The 27,210-nt window shown below is 39.6% G+C and overlaps 1 protein-coding gene across 1 annotated transcript in view; it reads right to left on the bottom strand.

Annotated features, from left to right (window-relative positions):
• Positions 1-27,210, bottom strand: part of LOC127649716 (astrotactin-1-like) — a 560,423-nt gene that overhangs the window by 187,983 nt on the left and 345,230 nt on the right. Inside the window, exon 16 of the mRNA XM_052134948.1 lies at positions 21,987-22,181. Within this exon, the coding sequence (XP_051990908.1) occupies positions 21,987-22,181 (195 nt within the window). The remainder of the gene's footprint in view (positions 1-21,986; positions 22,182-27,210) is intronic.

Genomic DNA, 27,210 nt, shown 5'->3' with positions numbered 1-27,210 from the left:
AGCAACTCCTCCCTCCCAATGAGGCAGGATCTACCACAGCGCCACTTTCCACATGTGACCTAAAAACCCATGTGATGCATTCACCATGCTTTATCAAATCAAATCACTTTATTGTCACACTACTGTGTACACAAGTGCAACAGTAGGTGAAAGTCTTTTGTGCAGTTCCGAATAACATAGTGCCAATTACAATAAACAACATACTTACACAACACAATATACAATGTACAGTAAACAATACACACAATATAGAATACACATACAATAAAAATAAAAAATAAGGGTAAGGGTATATAAAATATATATACAATATGTATATATATAATATACAGTATATACAATTGGGGAGAATATATTTGACAGTCCAGTGTGTGATACAAGATGATAATTAATAAAGTGCAGTGCTGATTGTTGATCGTGGGAGATCAAGTGTTCAAAAGTCTGATTGCTTGGGGAAGAAGCTATCATGTAGTCGGCTGCTGTGGGTCCTGATGCTGCGATACCGCCTGCCTGATGGTAGCAGTGAGAGCAGCCCATGACTCGGGTGGCTGGAGTCTCTGATGATCCTCCGAGCTTTTTTCACACACCGCCTGTTATAGATGTCCTGGAGGGAGGGAAGCTCACCTCCGATGATGTTTCTGGCAGTTCGCACCACCCTTTGCAGGTCTTTGCGGTTGTGGGCGGTGCTATTGCCATACCAGGCGGTGATGCAGCCAGTCAGGATGCTCTCTACAGTGCTGGTGTAGAACCGTGTGAGGATGTGGTGGTTCATTCCAAACTTCCTCAGCTGTCTCAGGAAGAAGAGGCGCTGGTGAGCCTTCTTCACAACGGCTTCAGTGTGGACGGACCATGTGAGTTCCTCAGTAATGTGGACACCGAGGAACTTGAAACTGCTGACTCTCTCCACTGGTGATTAGTTAATGGTGATGGGGCTGTGTTCTTTGTCTTTACCTCCCCAGTCTGCGCAGGTGTGGTCTCAGCAGGGTCTTTTCCCCCTGAAAGAATAGGAACTGTGAAAGATTGCCTTCCCTGATGCGTATGATAGCATTAAGATGGCCCCAGACGCTTTAACTCTATGCGAGAAACATAGAGAGCGAAAAGGCACGGCTGGCGTGGCCTGCTCCCATGCTTGGCACGTCGCCTTGTTCCCCCCTGTCGGGGGTAAAGAACCAGAAGGCTTTGACAACTTTATAGGGCATTGGGAAAGGGTACGTGCAGTCTGACACTGCCGGTCGCTTTGGCACGTAAAATACCTGCCCGCTCCTGTGTCAGCAGTACACGTACACGGCTCAGTGCATGGCGTGATTTAAATTGGACCCCTAGTGTCGCTTCTTTGACACAACGTTGAAGTGAGCAACATACGTGGGAACGTCTAGGTTGTGTATGTAACCTCCACTCCCTGATGGAAGGAACGAGACGTTGTGTCTTTAAATATTGCATTGCCTACTTAAATTGCTTCAATGTAGTGTTTTTTCAGTTGAGCATTTTTTTTTTTTTTTTTTATTATAATGAGTAGCTTGACTTTAATTTAATCACTTTAAATTATGAATAATTTATGTTTTGGAAAAATACAGATTAAAATTATTCCAACAGTACTCTTGAATATGCTAGAAGATGCATTGCAGCACATACTGCAGAAATTACTCTGATCACAGGGGGATTTACATGCCACCTCTAATGAAAATTTTTAAAAGTTGTTGCTCTTGTCAAACTTAAACTACACACTTCAATAGATACACATATATTGAAATATTAACAGCTCTGAGTTATTGCTTGTCAAAGCTACAGTACATCGGATGATAAGAGGTTCAATCCCCCACTGATGTAGTGCAGTTAAATAGAAAAGTACAATAAACCTAGGGGCCAATAGTTTTAATGAAAATGAAATGCACACAGTTCTTAACTTTCTGAAATTAATACTGGGCAACAGTTTTGATTACTGTATATACCCAGTGAACTGAAATGCCAATGAATTTTGGTGCATAAGAAATAAATATAAATGTGAATGAAACTTTCTTCAGAGAAATTTTCTACAAATTGCTTACTATGAAGCTTTCTTTGTAGCTTACCAAAATGTTCCATACGTTCTAGCTTACTATTAAATATTGAGATACTAAATTGACAGGAAAACAAAAATGCAAAGAATATAAAAGCACACACTCCAAAAGTGTTGGGTAACGTTACTTTTAAAAGTAAAAAAAAAACTTTAAACTTTAAAAACTTAATACCTTAAAAAATAACTTAGTTTAAAAAGTTACTATTTTATAAAAAGCATTACATTAGTTTTGCATTATTTAGCTTTTTTTTTTTTTAATGCAGTGTGTATTTACACATGAATCAATTGCGTTTCACACAACCGAATGTTGAATGTCAAAGGCTTTAACAGAGCTGTTCGGATGCAAACTGATCCTAGTTCATTAGTTACAGCAGGCAGTTTTAAAACAAAACAATTTAGATGCAAAAACAGTTAGCAATCATTCCACGTTATATGCAGGGGTGTAAAGTAACGAATTACAAATACTCACGTTACTGTAATTAAGTAGTTTTTCCTAGGAATTGTACTTTTTTAAGTAGTTTAAAAATTGTATACTTTTACTTGAGTAAATTTTAAGTGCTGTAACTGTACTTTTAATGCACTATTTTCCCACCGTCTGTGTTCGCTACTTCCCTATCCAGATTTTATTTTTATCAATCAACATGATTGGCAAGGGAGAGTCTGGTGACTCCCATCAAATCAAATCACACGGAAAAAAACTGAACTACATCTGTAGATTTGGCGCCAACTTTTATGGATATAGAGGAGGCCTCAAACACATTTTCAACACCTGAACATCATGGCCACACATGAAAGGGATTTTTGCAGTGAAAAAGGCAAATTGCTTGACTGTGTCCTGTGAGTTTAACGTGCTCAAGCCAGATATCAGCATTAAACCTGCCTCTAATTTTGAGAAACATTTCAAGGTGAATTTCATATTTCTGCTTACAAGATTCTGTGTCTTTAAAATATAGTCTGTACATTTTTCTAGCAGATTAATGTAGTGTTTACAGTATCATAGAGAAGTGAAGTATTCTCAAAAGTTGTCAGTCACAAACACCTATACAATACCAATATTTGTTTTTCTGGGAATGGGAATGGGAATGGAAATGGAAATTATGGTATGTGTGCTACATTTTTAAATGGCAGCATAGAGCTCAATACTTACTACTCATGAGTACTTTTAAAAGAGCAACTATTTTACTCTTACTAGAGTAGCTATTAGGACAGGTATTTTACTCAAAGATATTTTTTTAAGAAGTAAGTACTTTTAGTATTATTTTTCTGTACTCTATCCACTACTGGTTGTATTTAACTGTATAATTGCACATTAATACTAAAAGCTATATTATTACACACTTTTAAATGCAGCCTGCATGAATCAATCGCGAGAATGAAAGTTTCACTTACCCCGAATGTTACATTTTTGACAAAATGTTGCCTTATGCAGTCAAATTTGGCTGAGATTGTCATGACAATGGCAAAGTTTATGACGGCTGCTCATGTTAGCTCCAGTGCACAAATAAATCAACCGTTGCAAATAATGAGTACAACTGGATTCCACTGAGGCATTCAGATCTACATTCCTTCACCAGCAATATATTGCAGTTTTTAAACATAATTCTCAGGGTCAAGTCAAGTCAAGTGTCTTAAACATAACATACTATGAGATAATGTTCTATGCACATAGCAGTTATTGAGGTAGTAGCCAGGTATTAAGTGATAATAATTAAGTGCAACTCAGGACACGTGTGTCAGTCCAGTCTCTGAGTATTGAGGAGTCTGACGGTTTGGGGGAAGAAGCTGTTACACAGTCTGGCCCGAATGCTTCGGTACCTCTCGCCAGACAGCAGGAGGGTGAAGAGTTTGTGTGAGGGGTGTGTGGGTTCATCCACAATGCTGGTTGCTTTGCGGATGCAGTGTTTTTTGTAAATGTCTTTGATGGAGGGAAGAGAGACCCTAATGATTTTCTGAGCTGTCCTCACTATCCTCTGCAGGGCTTTGCGGTCCGAAACAGTGCAAGTCCCATACCAGGCAGTGATGCAGCTGCTCAAGATGCTCTCAATAGTCCCTCTATAGAATGTAGATGGGTGGTGGGAGATTAGCTTTTCTCAGCCTTTGAAGAAAGTAGAGACGCTGCTGGGCTTTCTTGGTAATAGAGCTGGTGTTGAGGGACCAGGTGATGTTTTCCGCCAGGTGAACACCAAGGAATATGGTGCTCTTGACGATCTCCACAGAGGAGCCATCAATGTTCAGTGGAGAGCAGTCACTCTGTGCTCTCCTAAAGTCAACAACCGTCTCTTCTGTTTTGTCCACATTCAGAGACAAGTTGTGGTCTCTACACCAGTCCGTTAGCCACTGCACCTCCTCTCTGTATGCTGACTCGTCGTTCTTGCTGATGAGACCCACAACGGTTTTGTCATCGGCGAACTTAATGATGTGGTTCGAGCTGTGCATTGCTGCACAGTCATGAGTCAGCAGAGTGAAAAGCAGTGGACTACGCACACAGCCCTGGGGGGCCCCAGTGCTCAGTGTGGTGGTGGTGGAGATGCTATTCCCTATCCGGACTGACTGAGGTCTCCCAGTCAGTAAGTCCAGCATCCATTTGCAGAGAGAGGTGTCCAGGCCCAGCAGGTTCAGCTTTCCAATAAGTTGCTGAGGAATGATTGTGTTGAATGCTGAGCTGAAGTCTATGAACAGCATTCAAACGTATGAGTCCTTTTTATCTAGGTGGGTGAGGGCCAGATGGAGGGTGGTGGCGATGGCGTCATCTGTTGAATGGTTTGGACGATACGCGAACAGCAGTGGGTCTAGTGAGGGTTAATGTGCCTCATGACGAGCCTCTTGAAGCACTTCATGATGATGGGTGTGAGTGCGACTGGAGGGTAGTCGTTGAGGCAGGACACTAAAGACTTCTTTGACGTGGGTACGATGGTGGTGGCCTTGAAGCACATTGGAAAGACTGCACTTCTCAGAGAGGGTGGGCTAAAAGAAGACTTGTTGTGTTCTGCCAATCGCTGATAAGCATGGCTCATACTTTCTAGAACTACAATACCCATCATGTGTACACTACAATGCCCATTATGCACTACGTCTCCTCCCCAAAGTCTGCAAAAAAACAGCAGCAAAATAGCAGCTTCAACAGACAACTGTTATGAACAACATGGCTTAAAAATGTTAGTAAGCCTCAATAATTTGCTGCAACTACAATACTATAAGAACGAGCAAAATTATTTACAGGTGAAAAGCATAAATGTCCGTGGACACATTTTTGTTTGCTGTTTACAAAGTCTACAGCTGTCAGAGAGACCGGTGAGATATCTCAGGACACTTATTTCATTAATATATTTAAAGGAATATGACGATTTTAAAAACATTTCCATGAAAAAAAACTACGTCTCCTCCCCAAAGTCTGCAAAAACGGTTACAGGTGAAAAGCATAAATGTCTGTGGTCCGTGGACACATTTTTTTGTTTACTGTTTACAAAGTCTACAGCTGTCACAGAGGCCGGTGAGATATCTCAGGACACTTAATTCATTAATATCTTTAAGGGAATATGACAATTTTGCATACCTTTCCATGAAAAAAATCACTTTGTTTTTGGGGATCAAAACTGACCCTGAATTGGCATTCTTATGCCAGTTGGCATTATTGGACAGGTAAGCTTACATAACTGCAAAGCATGTGAAATATAGTGCCATAAGGATTGATCTGTGTAAATTTAGCTAACTTGATCTTGCCTGCTAACGCTGATGAATTGCAAACTACCTTGCTTCGTAACTTTCAAATAATTTCAACGACATTCTCTTTATACTAAAAGTCAGGTATACAGGATCAATTTAAGCAAATATGCTGGTTTCTTGATCATAGTACAAAATATGACATATAAAACATACAATAGTGCAAACATAACAGTGCAGCGCAACAGTAAACTGTCTGGTATAGGTCGGTAGTATGTAGCTGTATGTGTGTATCAGTGTGCTATGTTAGCTGATAAGTAGTTTTAGTTTGGTCTCAAAGTTTGTAGTAAAATCATCATAACTGTGTAATTTTAATTACGCTACCTCATCTGTCAGCATAATACCGGTGAATCACATTTAGCCTCCTTGTACGTCACATCATTGTTTTGGCCGATGCTCGCTGGCACAAATCCCTATGAAGTGTGTGTACCAGCGAGAGCATGAGCAACATGTAGCTGGCTGCAGTTCACTTAACGGCCACAGGTGTCATAAATAACAAGTGTTTATGAATCTTACAAACTGCACCTTTAAGAAAAAACTTTACCCCATCATAAGTCATACAGGATAAGTGGACAATGGTAAAGAACAGAAGATTGTTTTGCAGCATGGGAATTGACACATGCAATTTTATGTCAAAGCGGCATATAAACGGCCACGCCACCACCAGATGGGAGAGAGAGAGCGACACAAGTGACCAGAGACTGGCGTGTTTTAATGAGTGTTGTATTTTGTTGTGAAGCTGAAGACTCAAGGAAGTTTATGTTGAAAAAATATTTTGTTGTGAAGTTGAAGACTCAAAGAAGTTTATGTTGACAAAGTTTGTGTCAGACTGATCTGATTGAACTGAGAAAAATTCGGAGAAGAGTGAACGCAGAGTGTTAAAGGCAGAGAAATAAAGAGCCTTACTTGACTGCATCACTGCTGTCCATCTCCTCCCTTTCATCTCCATGCTTGAACTCGTTACCCTGGTGCTGAACCCCGGGAAATTGAAGTACGCCCATGGAGTACCTCCTCCCAGATGGCCGAGATCCTCCAGTCCCTCACCTCAACATTAGAGCCACCAACAATTCCTGCTTGAGCTAAGCCAAAAGCAGGATCGCCAGTTCTTTGAGATCATGCAAGCTCAAGCAGAGGATCGGCATGCTATCTGGAGGAATAAGCCATCCTGCAATGGGTGGGTTGTAGTCTGGAGTAGTACCGCCAGCTCTTCCGGTCCTTTTTCCTTCTCCCAACTGCTCAGAGACACGTGCTGGAAATGGCTGCTGGCGGGGAACCGCGACGTCCTGGGAATGCTCGAACAGGTGGTACTGGAGCAGCTTATCCTTCATCTGCCAAAAGGAACTGCAGAATGGTTCCAGTGCCACTGCCTGGCATTGCTGGAGGAAGCTGTCCAACTCACGGAGGACCATATGGTGGCGTATTCGAGAGCGGAAGAGCCCTTCTCTCTCTCTCGCTCTCCTACCCCTGTGTGTTCCCACTTCCCTCTCACTCTGCTCTCTCCCCAGAGCCCATTTCTGCCGTGCAGAGGCAAGGAGCTCCGCCTCCGAGGCCAGTTCCTTGTGCGAGGTGGTGGACACCACCCCCTGCCTACACAGTGCCCTGCCGCTCTCCTCCTCAGGTGGAAGTTTATGCAGATGCAGGTGTGAGTGTGGCGTCTGGGCCAGCCTGCTGGTGTTGCGGGGATCTGGGGCACTTTCAGGATCAATGCCCTGTGATGGAGCTGGGGACAGTGGTCCAGATCCCTGACACCTGGCAGACTGCCCGTGACTGGGCCGGAGCATAACGGATAACGGTAAGGATCAAGGGGGTTACTCACCAAGCATTGGTGGACACAAGTTTTTATCAAACCACGGTCCACCAATGCTTGGTTCAGCATGAGGCATTAGGCACAGCTAAAATGGTGAGGTGCACGGCGATATTCACAAATACCCTATGGTGACCCTGGTTATTAAATTCTGGGGAACAAAACATAGAGTGCAGGGTGCGGTTAGTTACCGCCTCACCAATCCGCTGATTTTGGGGACTAATTTGCATGAATTCAGAAACTTATTAAATATGTGCAGATGGGGCTTGCACCAAAGTGTTGAGATGTGAAATGTGCAATGCTCTGGCAGGGGAGGCGGAGCCAGGGCCATCTTCATCAGCTCCACAAGATGACTTGAGGGGGGGGAGAGGCTCCGGACCCCCCATCCTCAGGGAATTTCCCTCTGGAGCAGTAGAGACGAAAACCTTAAGAACATCTTCGACCAAGTGAGACTGATTGATGGTCAACAACTCTGGTCGAGTGTCACACTTTCATATCCCTATTTGACAATTATATACAAGCGGTTGTATAGAGGGACGCAGGACACTCAAAAAAAAATATACAACCCAGCTTTTAGTACCGCAGAGCCGCCTGGAAAAGGTGTTCAAGGCAGCTCATTATAATCCGATGGCAGGTCACCTAGGGAAAAGGAAGACACTGAACAGATTAATAGCCCATTTTTATTGGACGGGCATTGGCAGCGATAACTGCAGGTGGTGTGCGGCATGCCATGAATGTCAACTTATGAATCCACCAGCCACACAAAAAGCGCCATTGCACCCCCTTTCACTAATCGAGGTCCCCTTCGAGAGAATTGGCATGGACCTCGTCGGGCCCGTGGACATTGCTTGCCACATTGGCTATGGTATTTCCAGAGAGGGCAGAGCTCTGGGTCGGAGGTGAACACAAAACCTAATCATAACACTCCAGTCACTTACGGAGACCACCTATCACCCTATCAGCTCACAGGGGTTGCCAAGTTGCAAAAAGAATTTGCTGATGTGTTCTCCCATCTACTGGTTCATACAAACCTGATCCAGCACCAAATCAAGACCGAACTGGGAGTGGTTAAACGTAGCCGTCCCTATCGCTTGCCCGAACACAAAAAGAAAATAGTTCGAGAAGAATTGGATGCATGCTTTATATGGGGGTAATAGAGGGATCCCAGAGTGACTGGTCCAGCCAGGTTGTCTAGTTACTAAGAGCGATGGGTCTGTACATTTCTGTGTGAATTATAGAAAAGTCAACGTAGTGTCTAAATTTGATGTGTAACCGATGCCCTTGTTGACGAGTTGCTCGATTGGTTAGGTACTGCTTGATTTTATTCTACATTGGATTTGACAAAGTGTTATTGGCAGATCCCACTGACACCAATTTTCCACGAAAAAACAGCCTTCTCCAAGTCCGTTAGTTTTATTTGGGCCCTTGGCTACGTTTCAGCATCTCATGGACCGAATCCTCAGACAGCATACAGCTTATGCCGCTGCCTATTTAGATGATATCTTCATTTACAGTAATGATTGGCAGCGGCATCTCATAGCAAACCCCAAGAAGTGCATGATTGGGCGGGTGGAGGTATGGTATCTGGGGTTCCACTTGGGTCATGGGCAGGTGCATCCCCAAATTGACAAAACTGTGGTGATTGCGACCTGCCCGAGTCCCAAGACCAAAAAGTGGGTGAGACGGTTCCTGGGGCTGGCTGGCTATTACAGGAGATTTGTGCCTAATTATTCTGACATTACCAGCCTGCTGGCTGATCTCACTAAAAAGGGGGTTCCAGACCCGGTCCAGTGGACGGAGCAGTGCCAACAGGCGTTCATGCATATTAAAGCTGCACTTTGCAGGGGGCCGCTATTGCATTCACCTAATTTCTCTCTCCCTTTCCTTTTACAGATGGGTGCTTCAGACAGATGACTAGGGGCTGTACACTCATAGGTGATGGAGGGGGAGTAGCGCCTGGTGCTGTACATCAACCGTAAGCTCTCCTTGAGGGAGACAAAGTACAGCACTTGGCTTAGCTCAAAGGATGTGTCTGGCTATCGAGTGGGTGGTCCACACTCTCTGTACTACCTGATGGGGCGGGCTTCACCATCTGCTCGGATCACGCCCCACACCAATGGTTCCACCGCATGAAGGATACCAATGCACGGATCACCTGGTGGTATCTGGCTCTACAGCCCTTTAAATTCAAGGTGGTCCACAGACTGGGGGGATGGCACAGATGACTATCACCTACTTCCTTTCCATAAATGGGGGAGTGGTAGTCAGGCTGGATGGTCCCCCGGCCTGAGTTGGGTGGTGGGGATATGTAGCAGAGGGGGCATGGTTGAGCGTCCGTCCAGAGAGAGAGAAAGCGGTAAAGGCGTATCCATGGATAAATGGATATACATAAGCAGAGCTGCATTTTCTGCATTGTTTACTTACGTTGTAGTAGTTATGTCTGTGAAATTATCTATAATGAGGTTTTCTGTGCAGTAATTAGACTCTCTACACATTTTCTGCTATTTTCCTGTGTGTTTTCTGTGCAATCGCTCATGGTGACTTGTGTACATGTATATATATATATATATATATATATATATATATATATATATATATTAGATACAACAGTTAGTTCTGGTCCTGGAATCTGATTGGACAAGAGACGTTCCAGGAGCACTAATGGTCTGACACCATTAGCACGCAGACGCATCACTGTGTGTGTTTCACACCACTTGTGTTTGTGCCAAACTAAAGTGTAAGAGCAGTGCAGATCTGTTAAGAGCTACTGTTTGTCTTTTTTTTTTTCATTACATAATTTAGCCAGCGGGTGGCGGAAAAAGATCTTTTATGTGTGCAAAATGAGCCAGTTAGGTGACGTCAAGTGAATCTGTGTAAGCCATTTAAAAACAACGGCTCATCGTGATTGCTTACTACACTTACTACACTGCACAACAAAATATAGGAAATAGCTTTAAGTGGCTTTAAACCTCTGGGGTTGACGGACGCGCCGGCGCATCCTGCTGGATATTTTCATCATTACAGCAAAAACAACTTAAAATACTCCATCATTTTTGGATATAGAGATAAGTTTAAGACATCATTAGAGACTATAAAGGGTCTACTTTTATTTGTGTACACTCACAATAACAACAAAATCTTGTGCTTTTGTAAAATAAAGAAAATAAAAAGGGTGAGCTTGTAGCAGTCTCTGTCTCCACGAGCATATTTCAGAAACACGTCACTAAAATGAACTGAAACGCGAATTCTATGCACTCAAACATGAAACATGTCTAAAGAAAGCTTAAAATGTCTACTTTTAAATAAAATTATTCCAATTTAAAACAAATATTCTCCTGCAATGCAATCTGTTTGAAACAAAGTGATGTACAGTTTTTACCGGTCCATCTCATTATCTTTAATGTGATCCCACCCACCAGCAGAGCGTGCCATTCATACTGTAATGTACTGAGATGATCAACACAAATGTACAGGCCCCCACTCTGAGGTTGTAAACACTTTTCATAAATCTTTTCTGCGCATTTGCAATGATAAGCAGGCGAGAAAGCTACAGGATATTATGGAAGATTTAAAATTTTCCTCAGAAGAAGAGCGGGACTCCGATGATCGTTTGTATTTTGAAGAGAGATAAAATCCAGCTGAAGATACAATTTCAGATGAGTAAGTCAATAAAATGTCATTAGTTGACATGCTATTTTATATATACATGTACATGTAAATTGTATAATGTATGATATAAATATGATATGTAATATGATATATAAATAATATGAATGTTTAGATTATATTTTATCTAGTGTTTAAAATGCCTCATTATCATCAAATATGTGCTTGCAAATATGTGTTCAGGTTAAATGAGTAAAATACACTTTAAATATGCCCATATTAGAAAATCAGCATATTATTATGATTTCTGAAGGATCATGTGACACTGAAGACTGCAGTAATGATACTGAAAATTCAGCTTTGATCACAAATTGCATTTTACAATATATTTAAATAGAAAAGTGTTCTTTTCAATTGTAAAAAGAGTTCAGAATATCAATGTTGTTTCTGTATTTTGGATCAAATAAATCCAATCTTGGTGAGCAGAAGAGACTTCTTTTAAATGGTAGTGTAGGTCTAAAATTAAGTAAAGTCTTTATGTAAATAAAATATATAGTCAGATTACTTCTTTTAACTTAAAACTTGATTTTGATCATTAAGTCTCCTCACATTCATTCTCTATCCCTGATTGATAGGCCCAGGGAGGGTCTGGTTACGCAACAGTTCCTGTGCATCAGACAGACGCTTTTGGAGGGTCACCAATTCACTAGTTTTCAGTGCCTAGTCATAAGTGTTGAGTTTTTAGGATGCTGTGTCAAGTTAAATGTAGTTTGAAAGTTTGAAAAACACATTTCGAGATCCCTGCATTCTTGTGTGCTCGGTTGAGTGCAAGAGCATGTCATCTGTGGAGGACTGTGCTGCCTGCTCGCTTGTTCAAAGAGACAAATTGCCTGTACAGCTGGAGTGCTGACTGCCCTCTACTGCACCAAGGTTGTATAACAAGCTTGAATTGCTACGGTGGTAGGAATATTTCTTATTATGTAAATTACGTACAGGTCAGGGGCATGATTAGTTGCATTTGTTGATGTTTTATTTATCATAATTAATCAAAGTACATTAACGTGTTAAAACGACAGCCCTAATCTAAAATTAAAATGCAAGCTCAGAATGCTAGCACACTAAAATTGATGGACATTTGATAAATTAAATTTATAAATAAACTTGTTTTCTTTTTTTCTTTTTAATGATATTAAGTAGCTTTACCAAAGGTCCATAATGCACTTTACTTTCTTTATCTTCATATTCCATAAGGAAAGATAATGAAATAGTCAGTATTCAATAAGTAGTAAATCTAGAATGGCAGAATTTTGACCTGGTATTTTTACTCAACACAACACAACAATTAAAGATAAATTTAAGCATGTAAAGAACCACTAGCATACAAAAAAAATACAAAATAAAAAATGCAGCCTGTTTTTTTTTTTTTTTGGACAAATCAAACAAATCACTAGCACTAGCATACAAAAAAAAAAAAAAATGCAAAAATGCAGCCTGTTTTTTTTTTTTTTTTGGACAAATCAAACAAATCAGTGTTTTGATAGCACCACAGAACCACAACATTTACACTTTTCTGGAAACCCCCTCTGAATAGCTTACTTATATTTGTCATTGCATAATAAGTAAGCTTGCAAGTGTGAAAGTATTTTAACATTGGAACAATTAAACACATCAACTTCAACATGTTTTTATTCAGTGTTAATATACCAGTATAATGATAACCTTGAAAAATAAAACTCTAAAGTGCCACAAATTATAAGGGAAAGTTTAAAGAAAGAGTCAAATGTATACAGCCCTTGCTTCAGGCTTATATAATCAATCAGTCTGTTCATGGCTCCGGTGTGATATTTTAATTTAGTACTGGGACACACTTGGAGTTTCTTACTGTGGATGAGAACACCCTACTGGGCAGTGTTTGGAGAGGTAGTCCTAATCAAAATTCTGGAAACTCTTGATGAGAACAAAGCGCACTGTAAGTTCATTAAAACCATCTCAAAAGCACAATGGGGTGGAAAAGGAGTGAAACTGGTTAAGGTAGAAACCCAGAGGACAGACAAATTAATTTGGAAAGGGCACATATTTTTAGGTGGATAAGATGTTGATAAGAAAGAAACTAAAATGGAAGAGAAGATAGAGCCAATATGGAGTAGTGTGTGTGTGTTCAACATACAGTAATTTAAATGCTCTCTTTTTTACAATTACATTAATTTCCTTAATTTATTACAACTCTTCTCTACAACAGCAATAGCACACAAATATGGCACTGAAATTTACATTTATTTTAGAGAGAGGGAGAGAGAGATATTTATGCAATATTTATGTTATTCGTGTGCTAATTTTATGATTTTATGTTTGGTAGAAAATCTTAAAATTGGCACATGAATAGCACAAAACTAGTATTTTTTTTTTTATAGAAATCACACAGAAACACGTCAATTACTGCTTAAGGAGGTACAGATTCTGCAATGCAACGTGCCAGCTATGATGATAGATCAGGTCTTTTGAGATGCTGAATCTCAAAAGACCACAAATAATTAAAAAGATGAGGACAAACATGCTGATGGCATGCAAAAATGCCACGCCAAACCAGGATGAACTATAAGCTAAATTAAGCTGACACTTAACCACAACAGACTGGAATTTTAAGAATTGTGACACGGCAACAAATTTCAATGTGAGGACAGTATATATGGACCTGACTGTAAAGGAAAAATCCTTCCATTGACAGAATATCTGTATGATTAACAGGTATAGATATACTATATAAGTCAGAAGTTTACATACACATTAGCCAAATACATTAAAATTCAGTTTTTCACAACTCCTGACATTTAATCATAGAAAATGTCTCGGGTTACTTAACTGTAACCCCTGTTCCCTGATAAAAGCGGAACGAGATGCTGCACTGATTTAGCACTTTGGAAACAACTTTAGGTGTGACCAGCTGTGAATATGAGTGGAAGACGTCAATGAAACTGACCAGAATTTATAGCATCTGCTGGTAACATCATTGGATGCACCTGTAGCAGGCTATAATTAGATGCGTCACAGGTGTATCGTCAGGTATTTTGTCTGAAGAGCAGTCCTGGGGCATCCCAGTGCGACAATGAAGCACAGCATCTCGTTCCGCTTTTATCAGGGAACAGAGGTTACAGTTAAGTAACCCAAGATGTTCCCTGTCAAAAAGCTACACTTTGATGCTGCACTGATTTAGCGCTTTGGGAACAAAAATACCCACACCACCGCAATGTGGATGTCCGGACCCTTTACGGTTGTGTAGTTGTGCTCACAAGAGCGCGAGAGGTCTCAGACATGAGCTTGTGATGTTGACTCAAGGACAAAAGAGTTCATGCCAGAGGAGTGGCATGAACATCCAAACTATAAAATCTTGTGAATGTTTGCGGAGAGGACAAGACTGCCGCATCACAAACATGCTGCAGAGGGACACCTCTAGCCAAGGCTTTAGAGGAGGCAACCCCTCTGGTAGAGGGAGCCCTGATACCTACTGGCGAAGCTTGACCGTGCGCCTCGTAGGCCAGGGCAAAAGCATCCCTCACCCAATGCGACATAGTCTACTTGGTGGCGGCTGCCCCCCTGTTGCGGCCCCCATGGCAAACTAATAGTTGCCCCTGACTTACGCCACTGGCTAGTGTGGTGGACATAAGTCTGAATGGCACGGACTGGACAAAGTCTGTGAAGTCTTTCCTGCTCCGGCGTTGTAAACGGCGGAGCATGTGCCTGCTGACAATTTTTCCTGCAGAAAGTCCAGAACTGAAGCAATCTGGCAGTTAACTGGATCTGCATTATGTGCACTGCACCATCTGGGGGTGCACAAGACACCCCATTTATTGGCGTAACTTCTTCTAGTAGAGGGAGCCCTAGCACTTAGAATGGTCTCAATAACTTGAGAGCTCGTCATGGAGGTCATCAAAGAAAGGAAGGGACTGATATAGCGTTCTATATTCGATATAGCGTTTTTTTTTTTTTGGCCACCAGACAGAAAAATGTCTTCTAGTTTGGAGTGTTTGGGGGTCTCTTTTTCATGTGGCCAGTCTAACTGAAGTCTCGAATAACCACCTCGAGTAATTCCTCAGCCACATTATTATTGTGCGTGGAATGTACAGAAGAGGTGCCGAAGCACGCTTCAAGCTTATGAGAAGGATCAGCTGGATCTGGGGAGAGAGCGAGTGATAGGGACGGACCTGTCTCTCGCTACTCAGCCAGATCTATGTGAGAGCCCCATGATGAAAGAATGGGCGCTGGCACTTGGAAGTAAGCGAGGCACACCGCTTGCTTTGTTTATCAGTCATTCTTTTTCTTTTTTTTTTTTTAAGGAAAAGAGAGAGAAAAGTTTTCTGCACACTACGTAACAAATTCTAACTCCTAACAGAGGAAAGAAAGTTCTGACAGCTTGAGAAGCACAACACACACAGTGTGATCTGAAGACAAAAGATCTGACGATGCACCTTTGACGCATCTATTTATAGCCCTGCTACAGGTGCATCCAATGATGTCTCCAGTAGAGGCTATAAATTCTGTTCAATTTCATTGATGTGTTGCACACATATTAACAGCTGGTCACACCTTAAGTTGTTCCCAAAGCGCTTAGATCCTTAAGCAATTTTGCTACAAATTTGGATGTATGCTTGGGGTCAATGTCCATTTGGAAGTCCCATTTGCGACCGAGCTTTAACTTCCTGGCTGATGTCTTGAGATGTTGCTTCAATATACACACATCATTTTCCTTCCTCATGATCTATTTTGTGAAATGCATCCGTTCCTCCTGCAGCAAAACACCTCTACAACATGATGCTGCCACCCCCATGCTTCATGGTTGGGATGGTGTTCTTCTGCTTGCAAGCCTCACCCTTTTTCCTCCAAACATAACAATGGTCATTATGGCCAAACAGTTAGAATTTTGTTTCATCAGACCAGTGGACATTTTTCCAAAAAGTAAGATCTTTGTCCCCATGTATACTTGCAAACTGTAGTCTGGCTTTTTATGGCAGTTTTGGAGCAGTCGCTCTTCCTTGCTGAGGAGCCTTTCAGTTTATATTGATATAGGACTTGTTTTACTGTGGATATAGATACCTGTCTACCTGTTTCCCCCAGCATCTTCACAAGGTCCTTTGATGTTGTTCTAGGATTGATTTGCACTTTTTGTACCAAACTAAATTAATCTCTAAGAGACAGAATGCATCTCTTTCCTGAGCGGTATGATGGCTGTGTGGTCCCATGGTGTTTATACTTGTGTTCTATTGTTTGTACAGATGAACATGGTACCTTCTGGCATTTGGAAATTGCTACCAAAGATGAATCAGACTTGTGGAGGCCACATTTTGTTTTTTTGAGGTCTTGCCTGATTTATTTTGATTTTCCCATGATGTCAAGCAAAGAGGCACTGAGTTTGAAGGTAGGCCTTAAAATACATCCAGAGGTATATCGCCAGTTGAGTACACCTCCTATCAGAAGCTAATTGGCTAATTGTCAAAAGGCTTGACATAATTTTCTGGAATTTTCCAAGCTGCTTAAAGGCAGTTAACTTAGTCTATGTACACTTCTGACCCACTGATATTGTGATATGGTCAATTAAAAGTGAAACAATCTGTCTGTAAACAATTGTTGGATACATTACTCATGTCAAGCACAATGTAGATGTCCTAAACGACTTGCCAAAACTATAGTTTGCTAATATTAAATCTGTGGAATGGTTAAAAAAATTGTTTTAATGACTTCAACCTAAGTGTATGTAAACGTCTGACTTTAACTGTACAGATATGCCTTGGCACTAATAAAAGATTTTTACATGGGTGAGTGAATGATTCGAGGTAGAAGCTAGTAGAAACTGTGGAAATGTGGTAGTCTTCTAGGATTTAAATGCACTGATTACACATAGGATTGTTCAGCTCGTTATCTCAGGCTGAGTACACTTTATAGTGGCTCATAAACTAACACAAAGAAAAAAAAATGTTTTATGACTACTGACATCTGCATTTAATCACTAAAATGTAGAGAAAACACACAGCACATCATCGCTAAATTATGGCATAGGCATGGTGTAGTCACTCCTGCTTATCATGTATATAACTGCATATAATGCAAATAAATGCATACGATTAATTTAATTGTTATCTTCAAAAATTAATCAGTGTCTTACTTATAGATTAAATAAGTTTATAACTAATTAAACATAAACAGAACAGGGTTTCTACCCTTTTTTACAAATTACTTTCCATTACTTTTCTATGCCTTTTTAATCTGGAAACTGTTTCTTAAAAATAATTTTGATTCAGATGGATTCCATAATGAAGATTCAAATAAAAATAACAATCCAGACTGATTTGTGAACCATTTTGAACAATTAACTGAAAAGAACCGATACTAGACTATAAAGAAGGATTCACACACAAATTGACATTACTATGTCTTGCAAGAAAGTTGTACTCTACACAAGCTCTAACCAAGAGCAATATTTAGACAATATTTTAGAGAGTAAAAAGAAAAAAATACATTCACTATTGAAATTTACATGACTTTTAAAATTTCTCTCATTTCCATGTCTTTTCCAGGCCTGGAAAACTCAATTACGTTTTCTCATACTTAAAATGTGTCCATGACCCTAGGGTTCTGGTTCCTTTCAAAGTTCTCTCCCTCTTATACCTTATGGAGTTGTTCATTTATTTTTTTGTTCTTGTAACATTCTCCTTTAGCTTTCTCATTGGGGGTATTAAGGCACTATATTTTGTAGCAGGCAGCAAACAAAAGCATTCCAAAGCCTTTTCATCCACTACAGGGGATGAAACTTCACCTTGATGTGATCATGTTCCTGATGTGATCAGGCCTTACACAAACAACTGCCTTTTGCCATCAGATAAGACTGAAAAGACTATTTTCCGGCACCCTTTTGGGATACAAAGGGCCTTGCAAAGAAGTTGACCTCCATCACCAGATCCATTTTTGTTCACCCAGGCTTCCAATCCCTAAGATCTAGGTGTGAATGACTAAACAAAGTCTTAGGACCATCAGAGCAAATAAGACCAAATGGCCTGGCCCTTTGACTTGAACAACTGAAACAAAGAGATGCTCCAAAAGAGGTACAAATCTTCACATACATACTTCTACTTCTCAAATGGACATAAAAAACATCACATCTACAACATACACAAATGGTATGTGCTTAGTAACAACTATTTGTGACACAACAGTTCACACAAACTGAGCAGTTAATGTATCAATGAATGCACTGGTGATAGTTCAACCTCTCAGGATCGTGTTTGGAATCTATGCATTCTGCACAAAGCCAACAGTGTATTGCTAGTGGACTGGAAAGTGAATAATGCAGAGGTAAAACCTTTTCTAACTGTGAACTTTAGACTATTCAAAAAATTCCACAAGGAACTCCACAAGGGTGGGCCCACTGTGTGTGCCATCTATGATGTAAATATCCAGTCATAACATTTGAAATGAAGGTGCCAAATAGGAATCTCCACCTCATCGGGAAGATATAAAAGTACCACTCCAGCAGACATACCCAGTTCTAAGTCTCCACTCCTGAGAGAAAGGAGACACTTACATAATAACAATCCAATGTTCTACAAGTTTGAAATCTCCATACGAGGGAGACAGCACCAGAAACACCAGTGAAAAGTTTAAGCTTTTGCATTCAAACCTATTCAAGTTTCCTCCATCTGCATGTTTCAGATTGTAAAGGAACTTGAGCAAAGACATCAGGGCTTAATCTGCATTTTCCAGATAACAAAGACTCTCACGGTGCTCCAGAAGAACAGCATTCCTCAAGCTTTTGAAATGGAATCCAGCTCCTGTCACATTGCAATGCAGACTATCATAACCAGTGGAAGACGTGAATATCACCAAGCTCATCACTCGATCAACCAGAATGTAAATATCACTATCCAATCATCTTTCTAGAGTCCTTGGGATTAATGTATACAATCAGTTTATGAATATCTAATGTTCCATAGAAATTGCATAATCTGTGTGTCTGTAATGATGTGGAAAATAAAGGAAAGAAAGAAGGGTGTGCGGATCCAAATGCGGCTTTATTACAATACCAAAACAAACAAACACTGGAGCAAATAAAAAGTCCACGAGGGGAAAAGTAAACTCAGACACTAACTAACATAACGCTGAACACGAGTAGACAGAACATCCACGGAGGGCTGGAAAACCTGGAGTAAACACAAATAGAGAGGCATAGGCATGAACATGAAACGGCAACGATCGACAACGGAGAGAGGAAACGACAGGGTTTAAATAGACAGACACAGTGATAACAAAATAGGCGACAGGTGCGGATAATAATGCTGTGACAGCGGTGATGAGGAGTGAGGAAGAAGGGAAGTGTAGTTTTAACAGAGACAGTGAAACACAGGCAGACAACAAGGAAGACATGACAGGGAGTGTGTTCGGTGAAACAGATAACACGGGACGGACACCAAGGAAGAGTGACATGGAAAGTGACTGGCGAGGGTGAAACAGAAAACCCGGGGCAGACCACAAGGAAATGTGACATGAACGTGACTAGAGAAACAGAGAACACAGGGGATCATAACAGTGTCAAATGTTTAAAAAAAATAGTCTCTGAGTTGAATTACATTGTCTCAAAGAACTCTGCTGACCTGAAAAGCATCAAACAGGATAAAATACATTCTGCATTCGTCTTTTAGGCAGGTTGTCAAAAGTAAATATGTTGCACCTCATGTTTATGATTAAATACAATGAAAATGTAACCATGCCTTTTAGATATGCATCAGATCGTTAAAGCAGCTGCTTCTTGACATCCCAGATTTGTGGGTTGTGACTTTTGGTGAAGTGCCAAAGGAAACACACAGTGGTGTAAGTTTAAAACAGAATATTAAAGAACTTCAGCCTCTTTGGATATACTTTATCTGGCAGTTGCTTGCTCATTTCCCCCTTGCATCATTTTGGAAAGAGATGAATCAGAGTTACCTTTGTAAATGTATGTTTAATTTCCCCTGATTTTATTGAGTGTACACTGCATATGTGCAAGCTGATGCAATATCAAAATAAGCATAATTTGTCATTTCACATCTTTCTCTCCTTTTCTCTTTTTCATTTTCATTTTGAGAAAAGTATTAATGAATTTAGTTATCTGAAAGTGTTGTTTATTTGCACTTATTGTCTGTATTTTATTAACACCTGATTCACTAAAGAATATTACAAATCAGGTAACAGAGCAAACATGGCCCAGAAATTTGTGCTGAATGAAATTTGGACAGCACTATTCCCAATTTTGCAGCAGACTACCACGATCTGGCATACTTTACTTGGTCTGTACAGCATAAGTCCAACACTTCAATCCATGCACCTGATATATGCACCATAATAATGCTCTTTTCCATAATTTGATCATCATTTGATAAATTACTGCTGCCATGATTTATTGAACATTTAAAAAAAATAAGATCTTTAATAAGCCAAATTTTCATAGAAATCAGAATAATTTTGCATTAAAAAAATTACAGTAACTCAATTAAAATACAGTTGTACACTATTTTAGCACATTTAGCACAAAAAAGTGAGTTTGCAAATGTATCCCTCAGTGCCGCACATCAAACCTTTTTATACCCTACTGTATATTAGACAAGTCAAGCATACCTGAAATAATTGAAAACCATGCATTTATCTCAGAATGCAATCTAATCAGGAAAACATTTTGTTTATCCTTGGCATTCTCTTTAAAATTTCCAATTCCACACACTAGAACATCAAACAACATTTAATTTCCCTTCCCTGCTCCTCTTGAGCATCAATGTTTAGATTACTTCCTCAGGTCTGAAATTAATTGTCGCAGCTCTGCAATATTCTATAAAGGATTAATGAACCTGGCGCAGCCTCTTTTTGTTCAACCGAAGATCCAGTAGTTTCAGCTGGCCTAATTAAGCCCCATTAAATACAAACTTGCTTATAGTCACTTTTAATTTACATCTAGCCATTCCCCATAAATAGAGCTTGCATTTGGCCTGTCCTCTCTAAAAGGTGCAGAGAGTGAGTCTCGTAGCATGTGGGCTGGTTGTGCTTTTCAAAGGCTGTCTAAGCCTGCCGTCTCTCCAGGCGCCTCCAAATGAGATCAGAGCATTTGAGATTTGGCTTCTTGATAATATTAACTCTCCACCCGCTCTGCCTATTCCTCAATCACTCAGGCCTCCCTCCTCCTCTTTCATACCAATCAAACCATGTGGGATAAATGGACAAACTGATGCAGGAAACTGGATCAGACAGTGTCTGTGTTTAATTTAAGGGCCATCGATGACTTTTCATGGTGACCTTTTGGCGAGCTGACCAAAGAAGACATCACTGTGCTCCGGTAATTAGGGGAACCTTCAAAGTGATTCTGCATGCGATTAGATAGATGTTCTATGGTGCTATTTCACAGGATGTGTGCTTTTATTAAATTAGCCTTTATGATTAAATAGCATAACTGCCATGCTTTTAAGACCTACAGTATATTCCAGATGACTATATATATATATAAATATATATATATATCAGACTATATGGAACATACTAACAGTATATGCTACCAATATTAGCATAAGCAAAAAAGATTTAACTATTGATTATGAATTATAAATTGTATTTTGGCCGAGGTGGAATAATTTATTATTATGATTTCCGGCTCTAAAATCTGATTGGATGAGCCACATTCAAAGTAAAACAGCTGACTGCCCATCAGTTGGATTCTATGTTAATGCACCAAATTGCGTAAACAAACAAAAAAAATAACATCTAAATTAACTGGTTTTATCATCATTAATTTACCTGAAGGTGGCCTTAAGAATCTGTCCAGATGTAATCTCTTTGGTGTGGTTATTGTAGCCATAGAAGAGGTCCCCAAACACAGTCTGGTTGGCTGGGATGTCAGCTGTGTCCCCGCAGTCCACTCCCTCAGTGCATGCCTCTGAAAGCGGCTGACAGGAGCGCCCGTCTGCTCCTCTTTTATAATCTTCAATACATCTACAAAACAGACAGCAAGAGGAAGAAGGACATGGGAGATGAGAAAAAAAGAAAGGGGAGTAATTGTTTGCCATAGTAGTTTAAGAAAATTTAACACTGCTCATTGCTTCATCCAGACATGCGCTCTACTCGCTCCACACCTTTCATTCCTTTCAAGTTAAATCGCAAAGAACAATGCAAACAGATGTGTTCCTGCTATTGATATACATGCACTACTGTACATATGCAATCTTCATTTTGTTTTAATTAAAAAGATGTATTAGAGCTGAATATAACTCTGATCTCCTAGAACAAGATGCAAAAACTTTACCATTAGACCAATCAGTCATTAGGTCGCATGTCTTACATATGGATGTATTTATCCACTGACTAATAAAATCCAAGTACTGATCAAGGTTTTGAAATGAACGTGTAATATAACGTGGGTGGGGTCAAACGTCTACAAAAAGTTTAGCATATATTGTAAAATTCCCCATATATTTTGATGCATCAAAATAAAGCCTTAAAAAAATTGCATTCCAATTACGTAGAAATATGCGTATATATGTTTTTCAAATGGCACTTAAATAGACAAGTCATATATCAAATGCAAACTCTCATTCTCAGGATTGTGACTGTACACTTAATTATTTGTTTTGCTATTACACCAAAGTTAAAATGATTATCAAAAACATCAAAAAGTGAAATAAGATCTCTGTAAAACAATGACAAACATCTCATGTCTGCTCCAATCACTGCTTCTGTAAGCCCAAGTAGCCAAAGCTTTTACCTTAGTTATCTTCTTTAAAATGATTATTTTTTTACTACAGCTTGCTTGTTAAAATAACCCAGTGTTATATCTCAGATGTCCTGAAAAAAATAGGGGTCAAGCAAAAAAAGCATGATAAACAAATAATTGGCAAAATATGTTATCAAATATTGATAATGAAGTATTATATGACATCAACGACCGCTTGATTGAGCTTCTAATCCATTCAGAGGCCGAGATATATGATGAAACAGTGGGAAACATGCATATGATTCAAAATTGACTATATGTGGTTGGAGTGCTCAGCTGTGTTAGAGTGCCACCAACATTTCAGATCTGTATATTGTGATGAAAGGTGGTGGGAGGTTGCAATTAGTCCACTTAGGCTTTATACACATTTTTACCAATAATGTTCCATGATTTTTTAGGCGAATTTTCAAGACCATACATTTCACATCTATGTACACATATCAAATAGTGGTAACTGCTTTGCTCAAATAAAGTTATGTGTGGATCAAGCAAGGCAAAACCAACAGAAAGTCTCAAAATACAAATGAATCAAAGGAAATCAACACAAATAGATGTCCATGAATGTGTGTATATAACTTGTTCCACAAATGCACATTCAATGATTCACAAGAACAATTTGTGTTTGATTTGGAAGATATTTCTTTGGTTGCAAACACCAATTGTGATGTATTTGTACAAAAAGGAACACTTGTATTCACAAATCTGTCTCTATTTGTACAAATTCCATAACATTTATTTAATGATACATTTCACAGATGCAAGTTTAAATGCATTATTTGAGGGTTGAAATACACATTTGTTAAGTTTATTTTCAAATGAATGGGTAGATATGCACACATTTGTGTGTGATTCGGCCATGGTAAAAACAGCTAAACAAAAGTCATAAAATTCAAATTAATCAAACAGAATCAACACAAATAGACATCAGTGTTACTTTATCCACAAATGCACATTCAATACTTCACAAGATTATTTTGTGTTTGATTTGGAACATCTTCCTTTGGTTGCATGTATTAAAATGGTATTATGTTTATACAAAAGGAAAATCTGTGTTCACAAAAATGTCTCTATTTGTACAAATCCCAGCACATTCATTTAATTTAGAATTTCACACAAGTAGAAAGGCATTTGTCTGTGGATTGTAAGATACATTTGCAACATTTATCAAATTGATTGATACATAGGCGCACATTTGTTAATCATTTTGAGTCTAATTTCATACCATACCTTTTCTGCCCCCTGCTTTTGCTCCACTACACTGATGCAACTCTTGACAGAAAGATCATCAGATCATTTTGTATCATTATCAGTGACAACCAGCGCAGGTCTTCTCTCATGTTTTCCATTAAAAACAGGAGAATGTATGTGATACTGAGACTTTTAATGATTGCTCATCAAGAAGTGAATAGTAACACTGCTCAGACTCACAAGCAAACATCACCATAAGCTTAATTAACATGGCAAGTTAATACATGCAAACTTAATATATTCAAACAATAATGTACATATGAAATGTACTAATTCCTTGTACACTATCCATATTAACTTGAGCAATCGTGAGCTAACTTTTCTTAGCACATTTGTACTGCTGAAAATATTTGTTAGAAAATTCCATGGCTTTTCCAAAACATTTAGTGTTAACTTGTTTTTCCATGACATTTCCTGGCCTGGAAAACACAATTTCTAAATTCCATGACTTTTCCAGGATATCCATGACAATACGAACCCTGTCCACTGTATGTGTGTAAAGTGAGCTTTTAAAGTTGGCAGTGAAAAATTGCTGGTGGCATCCATAAAAATGCACCAGAGTTGAAGAGGTTCAATCAATTATTTGTTGAGTTAGCACAATATTAGTCTTGTAAAGCAGGCTTTTTAACTTCAAAATTTATGAATGATTTAGTTATTATTGTGTCTAAATTCAGAACTAATTACAACAATTAAAAATAAGTAATGCATGTTGGTTATCAGCAACATTAAACAATACAAATAATCAGCAGAGGTAATAAAAAAAACAATATAGTTTTTTAACAATTTCTCTAATAACAGTATTATATATGATCCTTGTTGTAGTTGTGACCATGAATAAGATTTATAATGCACTACCACTATGAAATGTCATGGAACGATTACATTAGGATGATGCATTGCATACAAGGGCGCAGATGGCACTAGGGACGGGGGGGACATGACCCCCCAGATTCATAGTGACCCGATTCGTCCCCCGCCCTCACTATCCCTACGAAAGGCGACAAAAATCGCAACACATTGTCACACCCAACTCGTCACATATGGACGCGTGGCGAGGACCCCTTGGCATCACTTATTGATGCACTGGGTATACCTTTGGCGTCATTTTTCAACGTGCAGGGTAGTCCGATAGAACCGGAGCCTGTAGCGTTGAAATTTGACGTCTTGGGCTGCGAATGGGTCGAGAGTCGAGACTGCAATAAATAAAAATAAAAAGGAATAGGCTACAATAAATGAGCTATGCCAGGGCTAGTATAATGGTGGCCCCCAGATCATCTTTATCTGGCCCTCCAACTGTTTTTTTATGTTTAAAAACCCTCACAATCTGATATCAAAGTGCCCTCTCAGCAAAGGTTTAGCGCGTTCATAGGCAACCGCATTCATCGGTGAGTTTAACCGCATTCATCGGTGAGTTTAACAATATAGAAGTCTATCGGACTACCCTGCACGTTGAAAAATGACGCCAAAGGTATACCCAGTGCGTCAATACGCCAAGGGGTCCTGGCGAAGCGTCCATATGTTACGAGTTGGGTGTGAGGATGTGTTGGTAAAACAGATGATTACGGCCCGCCGCTGCTTCAGAATCGGGTCGGGACAGACCCAGGCTGACACACAATAATAATCTACACCGGTCGGCGGTCACCATTACTTTGTACCCACATTCTCACTACATGCTGTTCTGTTGTCAGTAAACACACGATGCCATCATGCCACCGACGTTTACACTCTCTCTGTGTGTGTGTGTGTGCTACGACTCCTGAGTGACGTTGCCGGGGTCCTATGAGGAGGTAGCTGCCTCAATCGTGCCTGTAGGAGCGGACCGGTAACCATAGTGATCATATACCATCTATGACTGAGCTGAGTCGGTGATTTTCTGAACTGAGAAAAATCGACTGTAAATGCCACATAATGGCAATGAAGAGACAAAAAACAATCACCTCGTTTTTTCAAAAACCAAACAATGTAAGTATCCTATGGCTGTTGACTTTCCCAGATGTGGCAGATTAGATTTGTTAAGGGGAATAGCTAGTCTGACAACAATGGCACAAAGGCTTTTGCACTTAGCAAACACAGCAAAATGTGGAGACCATAACTATGCATTTAGGTGAGTGGACAGAGGCAAATAATGAATGAACATAAAAAGAATGGTTGGATAAATCAAACAATTTATCGTCGTCAGGAAATAATATTTTATCTTATCATTTAACCCATTGTACTGTATAAATTGACTGAGGTATGTTCACTGTCGTGTGTAAGCCACTATAACAATAATTATAATAAGTAAATTTGTGTGGTGCAAGGTTTATGCAAACAACAAATAAAGGCCTACATAAACTTTTGACATCCTCTTATAGCAGGAAATCATGTTTTTTTTTTTATTGTACAGAGCAACGGAGGATATAGATTCTTAAATTATGGGCTATGAAAAACATTTCTTAATATGTCATACATCATTTGAAAGATATTTCTAATCTATAAATTGCAAAAACTTGTAATTAACACTTAAATTTAAAATTTTGAGTTATTCTTAGACATTTGAAATAGTAGTTTTAGCCATTAATTCTCAGGAATATGTTGTATTTCACATTGTTGTGAAATTCTATAGAGGTATAGAGGGTTAACTGAAATTATAAGATTTAAAATGTTATCCTCCTGGCCTGCAGGCAATTTCTGATGACAGTGAGGCAGACCCTAGTCAGTCAAGTGAGGATCTGCAGGAGGGCAGCCACAGTAGAAAAAGACAGCATGAGGAAGGAGAGACAGTAGAATTACAGACAGAAGAAGCAGGGACAGAACAACAAGGAGGGACAGGAGGCAACACAGAGGGAGAGGATGTTGACAGGATAATGACATATACAAAGCCAAATCAACCTGACCCTAAAGTTTTGCAAAAGCAAGTGATGAAAGACCGGACACTGACATTCCAAAAATCATGGTATGAGAAGTTTTGGTAGGTGATTGGCATACTAGTCAAATAACAGTCTGATCATGCATTGCTAGTGG

This window comes from Xyrauchen texanus, chromosome 9, assembly GCF_025860055.1.
Source record: "Xyrauchen texanus isolate HMW12.3.18 chromosome 9, RBS_HiC_50CHRs, whole genome shotgun sequence".
Taxonomy (NCBI): Eukaryota; Metazoa; Chordata; class Actinopteri; order Cypriniformes; family Catostomidae; genus Xyrauchen; species Xyrauchen texanus.
Note: the sequence above shows the minus strand (reverse complement) of the source record. Positions and strands in the feature narration are given on the sequence as shown.